General features: G+C 39.4%; 1 protein-coding gene across 1 annotated transcript in view; it reads right to left on the bottom strand.

Moving 5' to 3' along the window:
• The window catches only part of MRPL3 (mitochondrial ribosomal protein L3), a 51,227-nt gene extending 39,071 nt beyond the window's left edge, over positions 1-12,156 (bottom strand). Inside the window, exons 1-4 of the mRNA XM_007087444.3 lie at positions 11,907-12,156; positions 10,474-10,658; positions 9,363-9,454; positions 959-1,057 (exon numbers count right to left, since the gene is read on the bottom strand). Coding sequence (XP_007087506.2) covers positions 959-1,057; positions 9,363-9,454; positions 10,474-10,658; positions 11,907-11,998 — 468 coding nt within the window. The 5' untranslated portion in view covers positions 11,999-12,156. The remainder of the gene's footprint in view (positions 1-958; positions 1,058-9,362; positions 9,455-10,473; positions 10,659-11,906) is intronic.
• Positions 12,157-15,265: the final 3,109 nt, after the last annotated feature.

Raw genomic sequence — 15,265 nt, 5'->3', positions numbered from 1 at the left:
ACTCTCTGCCTGCGGCCCCTCACCATATACTCACCCAGTCTTCTTTAAATCCCTGTCTCCTCCAAGCCCAATGCAACTGCCTTGGCTCAAAGCCTTTTATCCACTCTTCCCAGAGCTTAAAACAACTTCCTAAATGTCCTCCTCGCATCCAGATTCTTCTTATCCAATTAACCAGGATAACGACTTGACCACATTACTGCCACAGTTAAAGAATTCAGAAAGCTCTTGGGGTGCCTGGGTGGCTCAGTTGGTTGAGCATCCAACTTCAGCTCAGGTCATGATCTCGTAGTTGACGAGTTCGAGCCCCGCATGGGGCTCTGTGGTGACAGTTCAGAGCCTGGAGCCTGCTTCGGATTCTGTGTCTCCCTGTCTCTCTGCCCCTCCCTCACTCATGCTCTGTCTCAAAAATAAACATTAAAAAAAAAAAATCTTTTTTTTTTTTTTTAAAGAATTTAGAAAGTGCTTGGGAGTCTACAGGATGAAGTCTAAACCCTTCAGCACTCTACCCAGACAGGTGTACCTTTCTTTGCACCTTAACTACCTTCCCCCATGTTCACACACTAAGATCTCCTACACCACACCTCTCTTCCCAAGCACACATACCCTCTTCCAGGTGTCTTTGTAGAAGATACATATGAAAAATCTCATTAATCTTGGTAACAAATCTCTTAGGTAGGTAGTATTTTTATCCCCATTGTACAGATGGGTAAATACTTCAGCATGGAGGGTAAAGTTACTTGTTCCAAATACTCTGGAACAAATACTTGTTCCAGAGAGGAACTGAAACAATAGAGAATCCTGGGCTCAAGGGCTTCAAGAAACTACCTCCACCCCAAATCCACAATTTACCACATGGACAAACACAAGTTTGTGACTACGGAATAGCCTTAAAACTTAAAGAATTCAGATCTGAAGCTAATGAAATGTACTATTCTAAAGAATGAAAATACATCCTTACATAGAAACGTGACACAGTTTTTCCTCCTACAGTTAGGGCTGCCATTTTTCCATCATGGTTTTCCTTTGGAGTATATTTTAGAACATGACAGTCTTGTACCTAAGAAAACAAATATAAAAAAACTAAGTTATGTGCCAAGATACATTTTAACATATACCAGCCACACCAAAGCCTTAGGACAATGAGGAATTCCCTAAAGTTAATTATCTCACCATTCCTCTAACACCAACCACAATCTTAAATTATAGAAATACCCTTAAAAAAAAAAAGTCAAGTACAGGCAGAGCATACAGACAACACATAGAGAAAAGTGCCTAAAACAAAAATATACAACAGAATGTGTAGTTGTGAAGAAAACAAGCATTAACCACCACCCATGTCAAGAAGTAGAATCCACAAAACCTCTGCGTGGCTCTTCCCAATAACCTCCCTGCATTTTTCTTTTTTTTTTTTTTTTTTACCCCTGAAGCAGCGGTTCTCAATGTGTGGTCTCCAAAGAAGCAGCATCGACATCACCTGGGAACTTGGTGAAAATGCTGACCCTTAGGCCTCAGCCCAGACCTACTGAATCAGAATCTCATTTTATAAGCCTTCCAGGTTGATTCTGAGGCTCACTAAAATTTGAGAAGCACTGCCCCAAAAATAACTACTATTCTTGACACTTACGGTAATCATTTACTTACTTTTCTTTATAATTGCTACCTTTGAAAGTATTTAATAATGTAGTTTAGTGTTGCCTGCTTTAGACTTTGTACAAATAGAATCAAACTGTAGGTGCTTTTCCATGCTTTGCTTCTTTCATTTGTTTAAATTTCTAAGTTTAATCCATATTGTTGTGTGTAGCTCTCTTCTGTTCATTTTCACTGCTATCCAGCTTTCCATTGTGTGAATACCATGACTTATTTATCCATTCTGTTAGACATGTGGGTTATTTCTAGTTGGGGAAGTATTAAGAGCAATACTGCTATAATAACTGTTGTAGAGGTATCCTGCTCAAGTTTTCTGTTAAACACTCAGGAGTGAAATGGCCAGACTACAAGGTTCACCAATCTCAACTTTACCACATAATTATGCTAAACTGTTTTCTGAAGTGGTTGTACCAATTTACAATCCAACTAGTCATTCCTAAAAGCTCTCAAAGTTCCCTAGAGTTTTAGAAACTATAATCCTCTCTTTGATCATTCAGGGTCAATAACAATGTCCTAAGGCCTGTAAGGCCCCCTGGGGCCTATGAGCACTCAGCGTACTTCTGTGCATGAGCACTCATTTTAATCACCACCATCTGTCCAATCACCTGTCTAGGATTAGGCCCCAAAGATGAACTCAGATGTCCAACCCAATTTGGGGAATGATGGTCTCCTAACTCCATCAGTGATCTTTCTCTAATAATAATTGTAAAGACAACAGTGGCCAATATAAATTGGACATTTAACACTATTTTAAATGCTTGACATTTACACCTTGTGCAACTCTCACAAAAACCTTCTGAGGTGGGTAATAGTTATTTCCTTTACCAAATACAATTCTATCTTTTACAGAGGAGGCACAGTGCTCCAAGGAACACAGCTAAGCAGTGGAAGAATCAAGATGTGAAGTCAAGTATTCTGGTCCCAGCACCCACATTTTTAACAATTAGAGTTTGTATCATCTCAGAGAACAAAATGCTTCCCCAGACAAGAGCATTACATTCTAAGTTAGCAAAGAGATCAAATTTTTTAAAAAATTTGTATTTAAATTCAAGTTAGTTAACACATAGTGCAATGATTTCAGGAGTCAAATTTAGTGATTCATCACTTACATATAACACCCATTGCACATCCCAACAAATGCTTTCCTTAATGCCCATCACCCATTTGGCCCTTCCCCCAACCCAACATCTCTCCAACAGCTCTCAGTTTGTTATCTGTATTTAAAAGTCTCTTATGGAGAGAAGGCAAGATGGCAGAACAGCATCGAAGTTCTTTGTGAGCCTCGTGTCCATGAAATACAGCCTGACCAACACTAAACCATCCTACACACCTAGAAAACTGACTGGAGGATTAACACAACAATCTGTACAACCTGAACCACAGAATGCAGCAGAAAGACAAAAAATTCATTTTTATTTTCAATTTTTATTAAAAATATTTTCCTTTAATTTTTTTACTATATTCTTTACTTTTGTGTAATTTTTCTCAAATTCTACCTTACTTCCATCATTCTATTTTAGTCTACTTCAGTGAATTCAGCTTTTCAAATTTTCAAACAATTTCTGTGTTTTCTTTTTTCATTTCTTTTTCTTGAATGCAGACAGTGAAAAACTTCATTTTTACTTTCAATTTCTATTAAAAACATTTTTAATTTTTTCTTACTATATTTTTTTGCTTTTAGGTAAATTTTTCATATTCTATTTTACTTCCATCATTTTATTTTAGTCTACCACATTGTATTCACTTTTTCAAATTTTCAAAAGATTTCCTTTTTTTTCTTTCTCTTGAATATAGAAAGAGAAAAAAAATTCATTTTTATTTTTAATTTTTATTAGAAATATTTTTCTTTAATTTTCTTCCTAATATATTCTTTACTTTTGTGTAAATTTTTTCAAATTCTGTTTTACTCCCATTATCTCATTTTAGTCTACATCAGTGTATTAATTTTTTCAAATTCTCAAATGATTTCCTCCCCCCCCCTTTTTCCTATGTCACACCACTATCAACACCCAGACCAAAACACACCTAGGATCTAGCATCATTTATTAGATTTTGTGTGTGTGTTTATTTTTTAATTTTAATATTTTAATTTTAATATTTTTATAATTTTAATTTTTCTACCTCATTAATTCCTTTTCTCCCTTCAAAATGACAACACGAAGGAATTCACCCCAAAAGAAAGAGCACAAAGAAACGACAGAGAGGATTTAACCAACACAGATATAAGCAAGATGTCTGAACCAGAATTTAGAATCACGATAATAAGAATACCAGCTGGAGTAGAAAACAGATTAGAATCTCTTTCTGCAGAGATAAAAGAAGTAAAAAATAGAATGAAATAAAAAATGTTGTAACTGAACTGCAATCACGGACGGATGTAGCGGCAGGAAGGATGGACGAGGCAGAACAGAGAATCAGCGATACAGAGGACAAACTTATAGAGAATAATGAAGCAGAAAAAAAGAGGGAGATTAAGGCAAAAGAGCACGATTTAAGAATTAGAGAAATCAGTGATCATTAAAAAGGAACAACATCAGAATCATAGGGGTCCCAGAAGAGAAAGACAGAGAAATAGGGGTAGAAGGGTTATGTGAGCAAATCATAGTGGAAAACTTTCCTAACCTGGGGAAAGACATTGACATCAAAATCCAGGATGCACAAAGGACCCCCATTAGATTCAGCAAAAACTGACCATCAACAAGGTATACAGTCAAATTCACAAAATACTCGGACAAGGAGAGAATTGTGAAAGCAGCAAGGCAAAAAAAGTCCCTAACCTATAAGGCAAGACAGATCAGGTTTGCAGCAGACCTATCCACAGAAACTTGGCAGGCCAGAAAGGAGTGGCAGGATATATTCAGTGTGCTGAATCGGAAAAATATGCAGCCAAGAATTCTTTATCCAGAAAGGCTGTCATTCAAAAGAGAAGGAGAAATTAAAAGTTTCCTAGACAAACAAAAATTAAAGGAGTTTGTGACCACTAAACCAGCCCTGCAAGAAATTTTAAGGGGGACTCTCTGAGGGGAGAAAAGATGAAAAAAAAAATTTATGCAACAAAGATTAGAAAGGACCAGAGAACACCACCAGAAACTCCAACTCTACAAGCATCATTACAGCAATAAATTTCTGTCTTTCAGTACTCACTCTAAATGTCAATGGACTCAATGCTCCAATCAAAGGACATAGGGTAAAAGAATGGATAAGAAAACAAGACCCATCTAGATGCTGTTTACAAGAGACCCACTTCAGACATAAAGACACCTTCAGATTGAAAATAAGGGGATGGAGAACCATCTATCATGCTAATGGTCAACAAAAGAAATCTGGAGTAGCTATACTTAAATCAGACAATCTAGACTTTAAAATAAAGACTGTATCAAGAGATGCAGAAGGGCATTATATCATAATCAAGGGGTCTATCCACCAAGAAGACCTAACAATTGTAAACATTTAGGCGCCAAATGTGCGAGCACCCAAATATATAAATCAATTAATCACAAACATAAAGAAGCTCATTGATAGTAATACCATAATAGTAGGAGACTTCAACACCCCACTCACAGCAACAGACAGATCATCTAATCAAAAAATCCACAAGGAAACAATGGCTTGGAATGACACACTGGACCAGATGGACTTAACAGATCTATTCAGAACATTTCATCTTAAAGCAACAGAATATACATTCTTCTCTAGTGCACGTGGAACGTTCTCCAGAAAAGACCATACACTGGGACACAAATCAGTCCTAAGTAAGTACAAAGAGGTTGAGATCATACCGTGCATATTTTCAGACCACAATGCTACGAAACTCAAAATCAACCACAAGAACAAATTTGGAAAGGTAACAAATACTTGGAGACTGAAGAATATCCTACTAAAGAATGAATGAGCTAACCAAGAAGTTAAAGAGGAATTCAAAAAGTATATGGGAGTCAATGAAAATGGTAACACCACAACCCAAAACCTCTGGGACGCAGCAAAGTGAGTCATAAGAGGAAAGTATATAGCAATCCAGGCCTTCCTAAAGAAGGACGAAAGATCTCATATACACAACCTAACTTTATGCCTTAAGGAGCTGGAAAAAGAATAGCAAATAAAACCCAAAACCAGCAGAAGGCAGGAAATAATAAAGATTAGAGCAGAAATTAATGCTATCAAAGCCAAAAAAACAGTAGAACAGATCAATGAAACAAGAAGCTGGTGCTTTGAAAGAATTAACAAAATTGATAAACTACTAGCCAGTTTGATCATGAAGAAAAAGGAAAGGACCCAAATAAATAAAATCAAGAATGAAAGAGGAGCGATCACAACCAACACAGCAGAGATAAGAACAATAATAAGAGAATATTATGAACAATTATATGCCAATAAAAAGGGCAATCTGGAAGAAATGGACAAATTCCTAGAAACATATACACTACCAAAACTGCAACAGGAAGAAATAGAAAATTTGAACAGACCCATAACCAGTAAGGAAATCGAATTAGTAATCAAAAATCTGCCAAAAAAACAAGAGTCCAGGGCCAGATGGCTTTCCAGGGGAATTCTACCAAACATTTAAGGAAGAGTTAACATCTATTCTCTTGAAGCTGTTCCAAAAAATAGAAATGGAAGGTAAACTCCTTTCTATGAAACTCTTTCTGTGATGCCAGCATTACCTTGATTCCAAAACCAGACAGAGACCCCAATGAAAAGGAGAACTATAGACCAATCTCCCTGATGAACATGGATGCAAAAATCCTCAACAAGATATTAGCCAATTGGATCCAACAATACATTACAAAAATTATTCACCACGACCAAGTGGGATTTATGCCTGGGATGCAGGGCTGATTCAATATCCGCAACACAATTAATGTGATTCATCACATCAATAAAAGAAAGGACGAGAACCATAGGATCCTCTCAATAGATGCAGAAAAAGCATTTGACAAAATACAGCATCCTTTCTTGATAAAAACCCTCAAGAAAGCAGGGATAGAAGAGCATACCTCAAGATCATAAAAGCCATATATGAATCACCCAATGCTAACATCATCCTCAATGGGGAGAAACTGAGAGCTTTCCCCCCAAAGTCAGGAACAAGACAGGGATGTCCACTCTCACCACTGTTACTCAACATAGTATTGGTAGTCTTAGCCTCTGCAGTCAGACAACACAAAGAAATAAAAGGCATCCAAATCGGCCAGGAGGAGGTCAAACTTTCACTCTTCGCAAATGACATGATAGTCTATATGGAAAACCCAAAAGATTCCACCAAAAAACTGCTAGAACTGATTCATGAATTCAGCAAAGTTGCAGGATATAAAATCAACGCAGAGAAATCGGTCGCATTCCTATACACCACCAATGAAGCAACAGAGAAATCAAGGAATCGATCCCATTTACAGTTGCACTAAAAGCCATAAAATACCTATGAATAAATCGAACCAAAGAGGTAAAAAATCCATACACTGAAAACTGTAGAAAGTTTATGAAAGAAATTGAAGAAGACACAAAAAAATGAAAAAAATATTCCATGCACATGGATTGGAAGAACAAATATTATTAAAATGTTGATACTATCCAAAGCAATCTACAAATTTAATGCAATCCCTATCAAAATTACACCAGCATTCTTCACAGAGATAGAACAAACAATCCTAAAATTTGTATGGAACCAGAAAAGACCCTGAAAAGCCAAAGCAATCCTGAAAAAGAAAACCAAAGTGGGAGGCATCACAATCCCAGACTTCAAGATGCATTACAAAGCTGTAATCATCCAGACAGTATGGTACTGGCACAAAAAAAGACACTCAGATGAAAAGAACAGAGATCCAGAAATGGACCCCCAAATGTATGAGCAACTAATCTTTGACAAACAGGAAAGAATATCCAGTGGAATAAAGACAGTCACTTCAGCAAATGGTGCTGGGAAAACTGGACAGTGACATGCAGAAAAACGAACCTGGACCCCTTTCTTACATCATACACAAAAATAAACTCAAAATGGATGAAAGACCTAAATGTAAGACAGGAAGCCATCACAAGCCTCGAGGAGAAAGCAGACAAAACCCTCTTTGATCTTGGCCACAGCAACTTCTTACTCAACACGTCTCCGGAGGCAAGGGAAACAAAAGCAAAAATGAACTACTGGGAGCTCATCAAAATAAAAAGCTTCTGCACAGTGAAGGAAACAATCAGCAAAACTAAAAGGCAACTGACAGAATGGGAGAAGATATTTGCAAATGACATATCAGATAAAGGGTTAGTATCCAAAATCTATAAAGAACAAAGAATCCAGTGAAGAAATGGGCAAAAACATGGATAGACACTTCTCCACAGAAGACATACAGATGGCCAACTGGCACATGAGAAAATGCTCCACATCACTCATCATCAGGGAAATACAAATCAAAACCACAATGAGATACAACCTTACACCTGTCAGAATGGCTAACATTAACAACCCAGACAACAACAGATATTGGCAAGGATGCAGAGAAAGAGGATCTCTTTTGCACTGTTGGTGGGAATGCAAGCTGGTGCAGCCACTCTGGTAAACAGTATGGAGGTTCCTCAAAAAACTAAAAATAGAACTACCCTATGAACCAGCAATTGCACTACTAGGCATTTATCCACGGGATACAGGTGAGCTGTTTCTAAGCGACACATGCACCCCCATATTTACAGCAGCACAATCAACAATAGCTAAAGTATGGAAAGAGCCCAAATGTCCATTGATGAATAAATGGATAAAGAAGATGTAGTATATGTATACAATGGAGGATTACTTGGCAATCAAAAAGAGTGAAATCTTGCCAGTTGCAACTACGTGGATGGAACTGGAGGGTATTATGCTAAGTGAAATTAGTCAGAGAAAGACAAAGATCATATGACTTCACTCATGTGAAGAGTTTAAGAGACAAAACAGATGAACGTAAGGGAAGGGATACAAAAATAATATAAAAACAGGAAGGAGGACAAAACAGAGGAGACTCTTAAATATGGAGAACAAACTGAGGGTTAGGGGAGGGATTGTGGGTGGGGGGATGGGCTAAACGGGTAAGGGGCACTAAGGAATCTACTCCTGAAATCATTGTTGCACGATATACTAACTAATTTGGATGTACATTTCAAACAAAAATAAAAAAATAAAAGAAAAAAAAATCAAGTTTCTTATGATTTGCCTCCGTCTCTCTTTTTATCTTATTTTTCCTTCCCTTCCCCTAAATTAACTTGTTTTCTTAAATTCCACGAGTGAAATCATATATTTATCTTTCTCTGACTGACTTATTTCACTTAACATAATTCTCTAGTTCCATCCACAGTTACAAATTGCAAGATTTCATTCATTTTGATCACCAAGTAATATTCCATTGTATATATACAAGACCAAAATGTTAATTTTGAGAGGAAAGAATGAAAATAAGTTGGGACAGATTTTTCCGATTATGAATTAAACTGGTACCTTTGTGAGAAGCTAGGTTACACTGTTTTTTGTTCATTGCCCTAGTTAAATCCAAAGCCAGTATCACGAAGACCACCACTCAGGCAAAAGTGAAACATTTACTGAAATAATCAGAAGTTCTTTAATAGTATTTATGCTTGACATTAGCCCATTCTTCACCATACACTTATGTATTTTAGGATACAAATACTGCCTGTTCAGATTTGCACAAATAGATCTTGGTACACGTACAGATCTGTTACATCTTCTGTTTCTGTCTTACCTGAAGTAATGTGACCACATGTTTTTGACCATCTTTGGTCCATAAAGGCATCATACCCAGCTTTAGGGCGATAAGGCCTACTCTAGAGGAACCTGGTAATTAAACACAAATCAGTGTTATTACAAACTTTTTCAACACTCGTCAACATGATACAACAGTATTTCCTACTCTGTGGTTTCAATATGAGCAATAGGCAGCTAAGACACATGTTAATATATTCATAGAGTAAAATACAACTGCTCCTTACAGATGTAAGAGACTTTAACCATGGCTGGGTAAGATATTGGTACTTAATAAATCTCTGTATAATGAATATACAAGAACTATACAAAATGAAGAAAATAGGTAAACATAATATTCTGCTTTTAAAATAATGCTATTAAGAGAGGGCATAAATCTATCATTACACTTTGCTTTCCTAGTATCAATTTATATCTAACCTCATTAATTGGGAAACATCTACCACTCAAATTCTAAGAACTTAGGTGGGGTTACAGGGATGACACAAGAGGTCACGTTGCTAAAATATGTCAGCCTCCACCATGCCCCTTAGATTTTTTGCATAAGTTTGGAAAGTTACTCCACTGAGAACTTCTGATCACTATACAATTCAACTGACACAATAAACCCCAACCAGAGACCACACTCTCAACAAGACAGGCCTTATTCTTCTTGGTCTCGCTACACATGGGTTTAATACTCTGCGAGCTACAAGTTGCTGATTCTGGAGTTATGCTTTGCAAACCTGGAGTGCTAGAACCCCAACTGAAAACATCACTGTGACACACTGCAGTTTAAATTACACTCCTCCAGCTTTTCTTCCCTGACTTATTTTATTTTTTTATCTGAAGGAAACAAGAAGACATATGCAGAATGATTTTCCTTTCACCTGCAAAATAGCTTCCTGAGGAAATCTTGATTACCATCAGACATTCACTCATAGTAGACCAGCATTCTAGAAATAAACTTGCAAACCAAACTACATTGAAACAGACACACTTGAGACATGAAAAATAAATTCAAGAAATTTATCATTTCGCAGCAGTCACTATGATTTTGAGTATGCCAGTCACATTAGGGAATGAGAACTTCTCAAATATAAAATAACTACCTGGCTCCCAAGGATGTAGAGGCCATGGTTCATCTTTTAAAGGACACAGTTTACTTGCTAATTGGGCTTTATTTTCCTCAGAGACCAACTGCTTAACAAATGAGACATTTTCTTCAGAAAGATGCTCATCCCACCAAGTACCACTCCTGCCATGGAGACTTCTAACCAAAAGCCAGATGTCTGCTCTGTAAAAACAAAAATTGGAAAACAAACCACAATATAAAAGGTTCCCCCATTTACCATGGGGAAGGGAGGTCACATGCATTGGAAAGTGTAGTCTGGCCCTTAGGAAAGGGTCTGGAATCTGTGCAAGTTTTTTTTTTTTCCCCCCCTCACATTTCTTATGACAGAAATGGGATTCACACATTTTTTTTTTTTTTAACGTTTATTTATTTTTGAGACAGAGAGAGACAGAGCGTGAACAGGGGAGGGGCAGAGAGAGAGGGAGACACAGAATCTGAAACAGGCTCCAGGCTCTGAGCTGTCATCACAGAGCCCGACGCGGGGCTCGAACTCACCGACCGTGAGATCATGACCTGAGCCGAAGTCAGACGCTTAACCGACCAAGCCACCCAGGCGCCCCGGGATTCACATATTTACTGTCAATGATTACCCTACGGTAAAAGGTCTTCATCTTCTCCTCTGGGATAAACCAATTTCTAACAGGCTGTCTTACAAAGGAGAAGCCACTGACCTATTTGTATATGTCCCTTAATAGTTTACATCCAGTGAAGGTGGCAGAATGTGGGATGCTGACCTTTCTCTGATAAGCTCACCTCTTCCCTGCAATGACATTGCCAAAGCTCAGAAGATACATAAAAGACATGGTCTCTGACCACTTGAACATACCAAGGAAGACTTCAGGGGATGAAAGTCGGGAAGGAGGTGTGTAATTCTTGCAGAGAGGGTCAGAAAAGGAGTAAAGCTTTCTGTCGTCTATGCCCCTTTTGTAGTCAGGTGCATCCACATTAGAGTCCCAAATTTTGCACTAATTAGTTGACTGATCTTACTTCCCCAGGCTGCCGTTTTATCTGCAAAACGTAATCATGACTACGGAATAATGATAGTATCTGTAGAAGGAATAACGACAGCAGTTCTATCTCATAAGGCTACGAGAACTAAGACGCCTAACATACTCAACAAAGCATTCAGTACAGAGAAAACGCCCACTAACTGGTAGATAATATAACTGCTGTTGGTAATGCTCTCTGCCAGTCGCTGGCTCATAAACATTAAAAACAAAAAACCACCCCTTCAGTCCTTTAAACGGCGCTTCCTTGGAGTACCGCTCCTAACTCCTGTGTGCCTGCGGTCTGGAGACAGCCCCTTTCTCCTCCACCCAGGGCAGACCCCTCCGCACTGGGCCATGGCACTGCTCCGGGTCGCAGTGTTTCGCAGGGACCACACCTCCACACCCAGTCTCGAACACCCACCTGTTTCCCGAGCCCCGGGCAGCACCCAGGCCGCTCGCGCCGCAGCCCAGCACCCGGGCGCCGGCCTGAGCCAGCAGCCTCCAACCAGGCATGGAGTAGCCGGGGAGGGCTCGGCCCGCTGCTCTTCCTGTCGCCCCGCCGCTCTGCTTTCAAGACGTCCCCACGCTGCAGCCTCGAATCCACCGGAGCCCTCCGGGATCCTCCCGCTGACTTTGTACCGCTGCCCTCCCAGGTCGGAAAAGAGCCGCTGGAGCCACTTCCGGTCCGTTTCCTAATGCGCTCCGGGCACCGAGGTCAACCCCCGGAACTAGAGTTCCGCTTGGGGATAGTCCTACTTTGGATCCCAGTTAGGGTAGGGATGGCGGGGACTAACTGATTTGTCTCTCCAGGGGTTGAAAAAAAAAAAAAAAAAAAAAAAAAAAAAAAGCGGGGGGCAGGGGGAGGGAAATAGGGAAATGTTCGGAATTTAAACTTTGCCAGAATGAAGCGAACTAGGGACAGGTTCCTTAAGGAGGCCAGGTCACTTCTAAATAATGCTCACTGCTGGGCAGCGCATTGTACTAAACAGCCCTTGATACTGTTACACTGGTTACGTTCAAAACAACTCCAAAAGGAAATTGTTATTTTTATATTCTAAATGAGGCAACAGAGACTCAGAATTTTGGTGCCGGTCCAAAATACTACATCTGGCAGATGGACAGAGCTGGCACTGAAACAGGGCTGGCATGTGTTCACAACAGAATATGGCCAAGGTGATCATGTGTGACTTCCAGGGCTGGATTATACAGAGTATTGCTACTTCTGCGTTGTCTCCGATTGCTCCCTGTGGAGAAAGCCAGTGGTCATGTCCTGCAGACATTCAAACAGCCTTGTAGAAAGGCCTATATGAAGAGGAACCAACTTTTCAGCCAGGAGTGAGCCTCTTAGAAGTGGATCCTCTGGTCCCAGGCAACCCTTCAGATGTCTGCATGTGATGAAAGACCTCGAACCTGAACCACCCAGCCAAGAAACTCACAGGTTCCTGACCAGAAAATTGTCAAAGGGAATAAATGATTACTCTTATTTTTAAGTTTTAGGGTGATTTGTGATGCAGCAATAAGTAGCCAACATACCTTCTGTACAAATAAACCCTTGTCCTGGTTTCCAGACCCAACCCAATCATAATGTGTGTGCCTTGGGAGCTCATTCTACTTCTCCAAAAGTCCATTTCCTTATTTGCCAAATGGGTGTTTGCAGAAATTTGGGAATCAGAACTTAAAAAGTGTAGCAATTTCAAAAGCTCTTTTTATTAGTGATCTGGCTAGCCTGGCTTAAAATGTCCAGGCAGTGGTCAATTCCTGGTTACTACTTGGAATTCAGTAGGCTCAAAAGCTTTGCTTGCTCTTCCTTTCCACCAATTGCTATTGCTGTTACCCTGGACACTTTCAAACAACACTTTGGGCCTTAGAGGAAAAATTACATCTCTTAATTCTAGCCATGCTCTCTGGCTTCCCAGTTACATAAGAAAGGCTCTTCTTTGAACAAATGTGCCTTGAAGTATGCTACATATAAAAAGCCAGAGGAAAAAAGATTTTACTATCAATGCCAATAGCTAGCATTTCTTGTGCATACAGTATGTGCTCAGTGTTGTGGAAATCCCTCAAAGACCACCAGGGCCACACCTGAACTCATACAAAGTTAAGTTTAATTAGCTTGCTACAGCTAGACAGAGCATACACCAGAGGGTGTCTCCATACGAATGAGTTGGGTAGGGCTTGTTATAAGATTTGGACTTATGCTGGGAGATTTTAAGTGGGCATCAGGGAAGTTGGGACTTGTTTTGGAATGCTATCAAGAATCGAGGACATTGGGGGGGTGCCTGGGTGGCTCAGTTGGTTGAGCGAATTGTGAATTTGAGCCCCGCGTCGGGCTCTGTGCTGACAGCTCAGAGCCTGGAGCCTGCTTCTGATTCCGTGTCTCCCTCTCTCTCTGCCTCTCCCCCACTCATGCTCTGTCTGTCTCAGAAATAAATAAACATTAAAAAAATAGAAAAAAAAGAATCAAGAACATTGGGCATCTCAAAAAGTTTGCTCTGGAGACAAGAAGAACAAAGTGAGACTCAGGATGATGTTGGGATGAAGGCAGAAATTACTCAGAAGAAGGAACTGTTAGTCATTTCATGGCAGTTGTGTGGCCTTGGGTATGATATGTTAGAAACCTTGTGTTGATGTTCCATTATAAACACTGCAGTCTGATTACTAACAATTCATTTTCACTCTTTCGGTTTATTTTCCCACTTAATCTTTATAACAACCCTGTGTGATAATAGTATAATTATCTCCATTTTACAGTCAAGGGGGAAAAAAAAAACACAGAGAGATTGCATAACTTAAATACGGTCACTCAGCCAGTAAAAGGTAGAGCCAAGATTTAAATTTCAGCAGTGTGAGCACAGGGCTTATGCTCTTAGCAATTTTGTTTCCTTGGCTCTCTGTGACCAATATTACTTCTCTTGCATAGAATCTCTCTCTGGCTAAAGCGGAAAATTGGTAAGAAAACCTATCACACACAGTGGTCTGTGAGGATTGAGGAGGTGGCTATTCACTCTAGCCTTTGCCCCTGGTGCCAACTCTCTCCTGGTCCATAATAGAGGCCTTGAGTCAATGAAACCCTTAGCAGGCACCACTGCTTAACTAGAACTTAGCAAAGTGTGCTTTGTCTGCTGGTACATAGCACGCATCTTCTGTGTGCCAGCCGGCCTGAGGTGTCATCATATTTGATTTTGCCATGACAGTATGCTCCTAAGTGGCAAGGACCAGGTCCAGTTCTTGAGGGAACCAGCCAGGACTCCTTTACGGCACTCGGGCACGGAGCTCAAGATGCCTGTCCTTTCTGATGTCATCCTTCAGATCCGCCTCTACCCCTAATAGCACTTTTCCTGTCTGGGACTTCCGTTCCTTGTTGGAACAAAGATAACCCCCACAATCTGTTTTTAGTACTACGGTTCTATACTTCTTACTCCTCTAATTAAAAAAGCTGATATAATGTTCCCCTTATTGAGTAGGACATTAAGAATAGTTTCACTTCTGAATTTCTAAAGCCATGTCCAACAAAAGAGACTCACCACAGAAGGAGTAGGTTTCAAACCAATAGTTTATTGGAAATATCTTTGCTATGTGTTTCTGCCGTTAGGCTCTTCAGTTAGTTCTTACAATGTTTGTGATATGTCCTATATGCTTGGATTATTGCAGAATAATTGATTTTTCATTGTTGGCTAATTTGCATTTTATATTCATTTATGCTCTCTCTTAGTTCATAACATGCCTTATATTTGAAATTAAAAATCTTTTTGAAGTGAGCTTAGAATTTTCATTCAATTA

The sequence above is a fragment of the Panthera tigris genome, chromosome C2 (genome assembly GCF_018350195.1).
Source record: "Panthera tigris isolate Pti1 chromosome C2, P.tigris_Pti1_mat1.1, whole genome shotgun sequence".
NCBI classification, from domain to species: Eukaryota; Metazoa; Chordata; class Mammalia; order Carnivora; family Felidae; genus Panthera; species Panthera tigris.
This window is presented reverse-complemented; position numbering and strand designations above follow the sequence as displayed.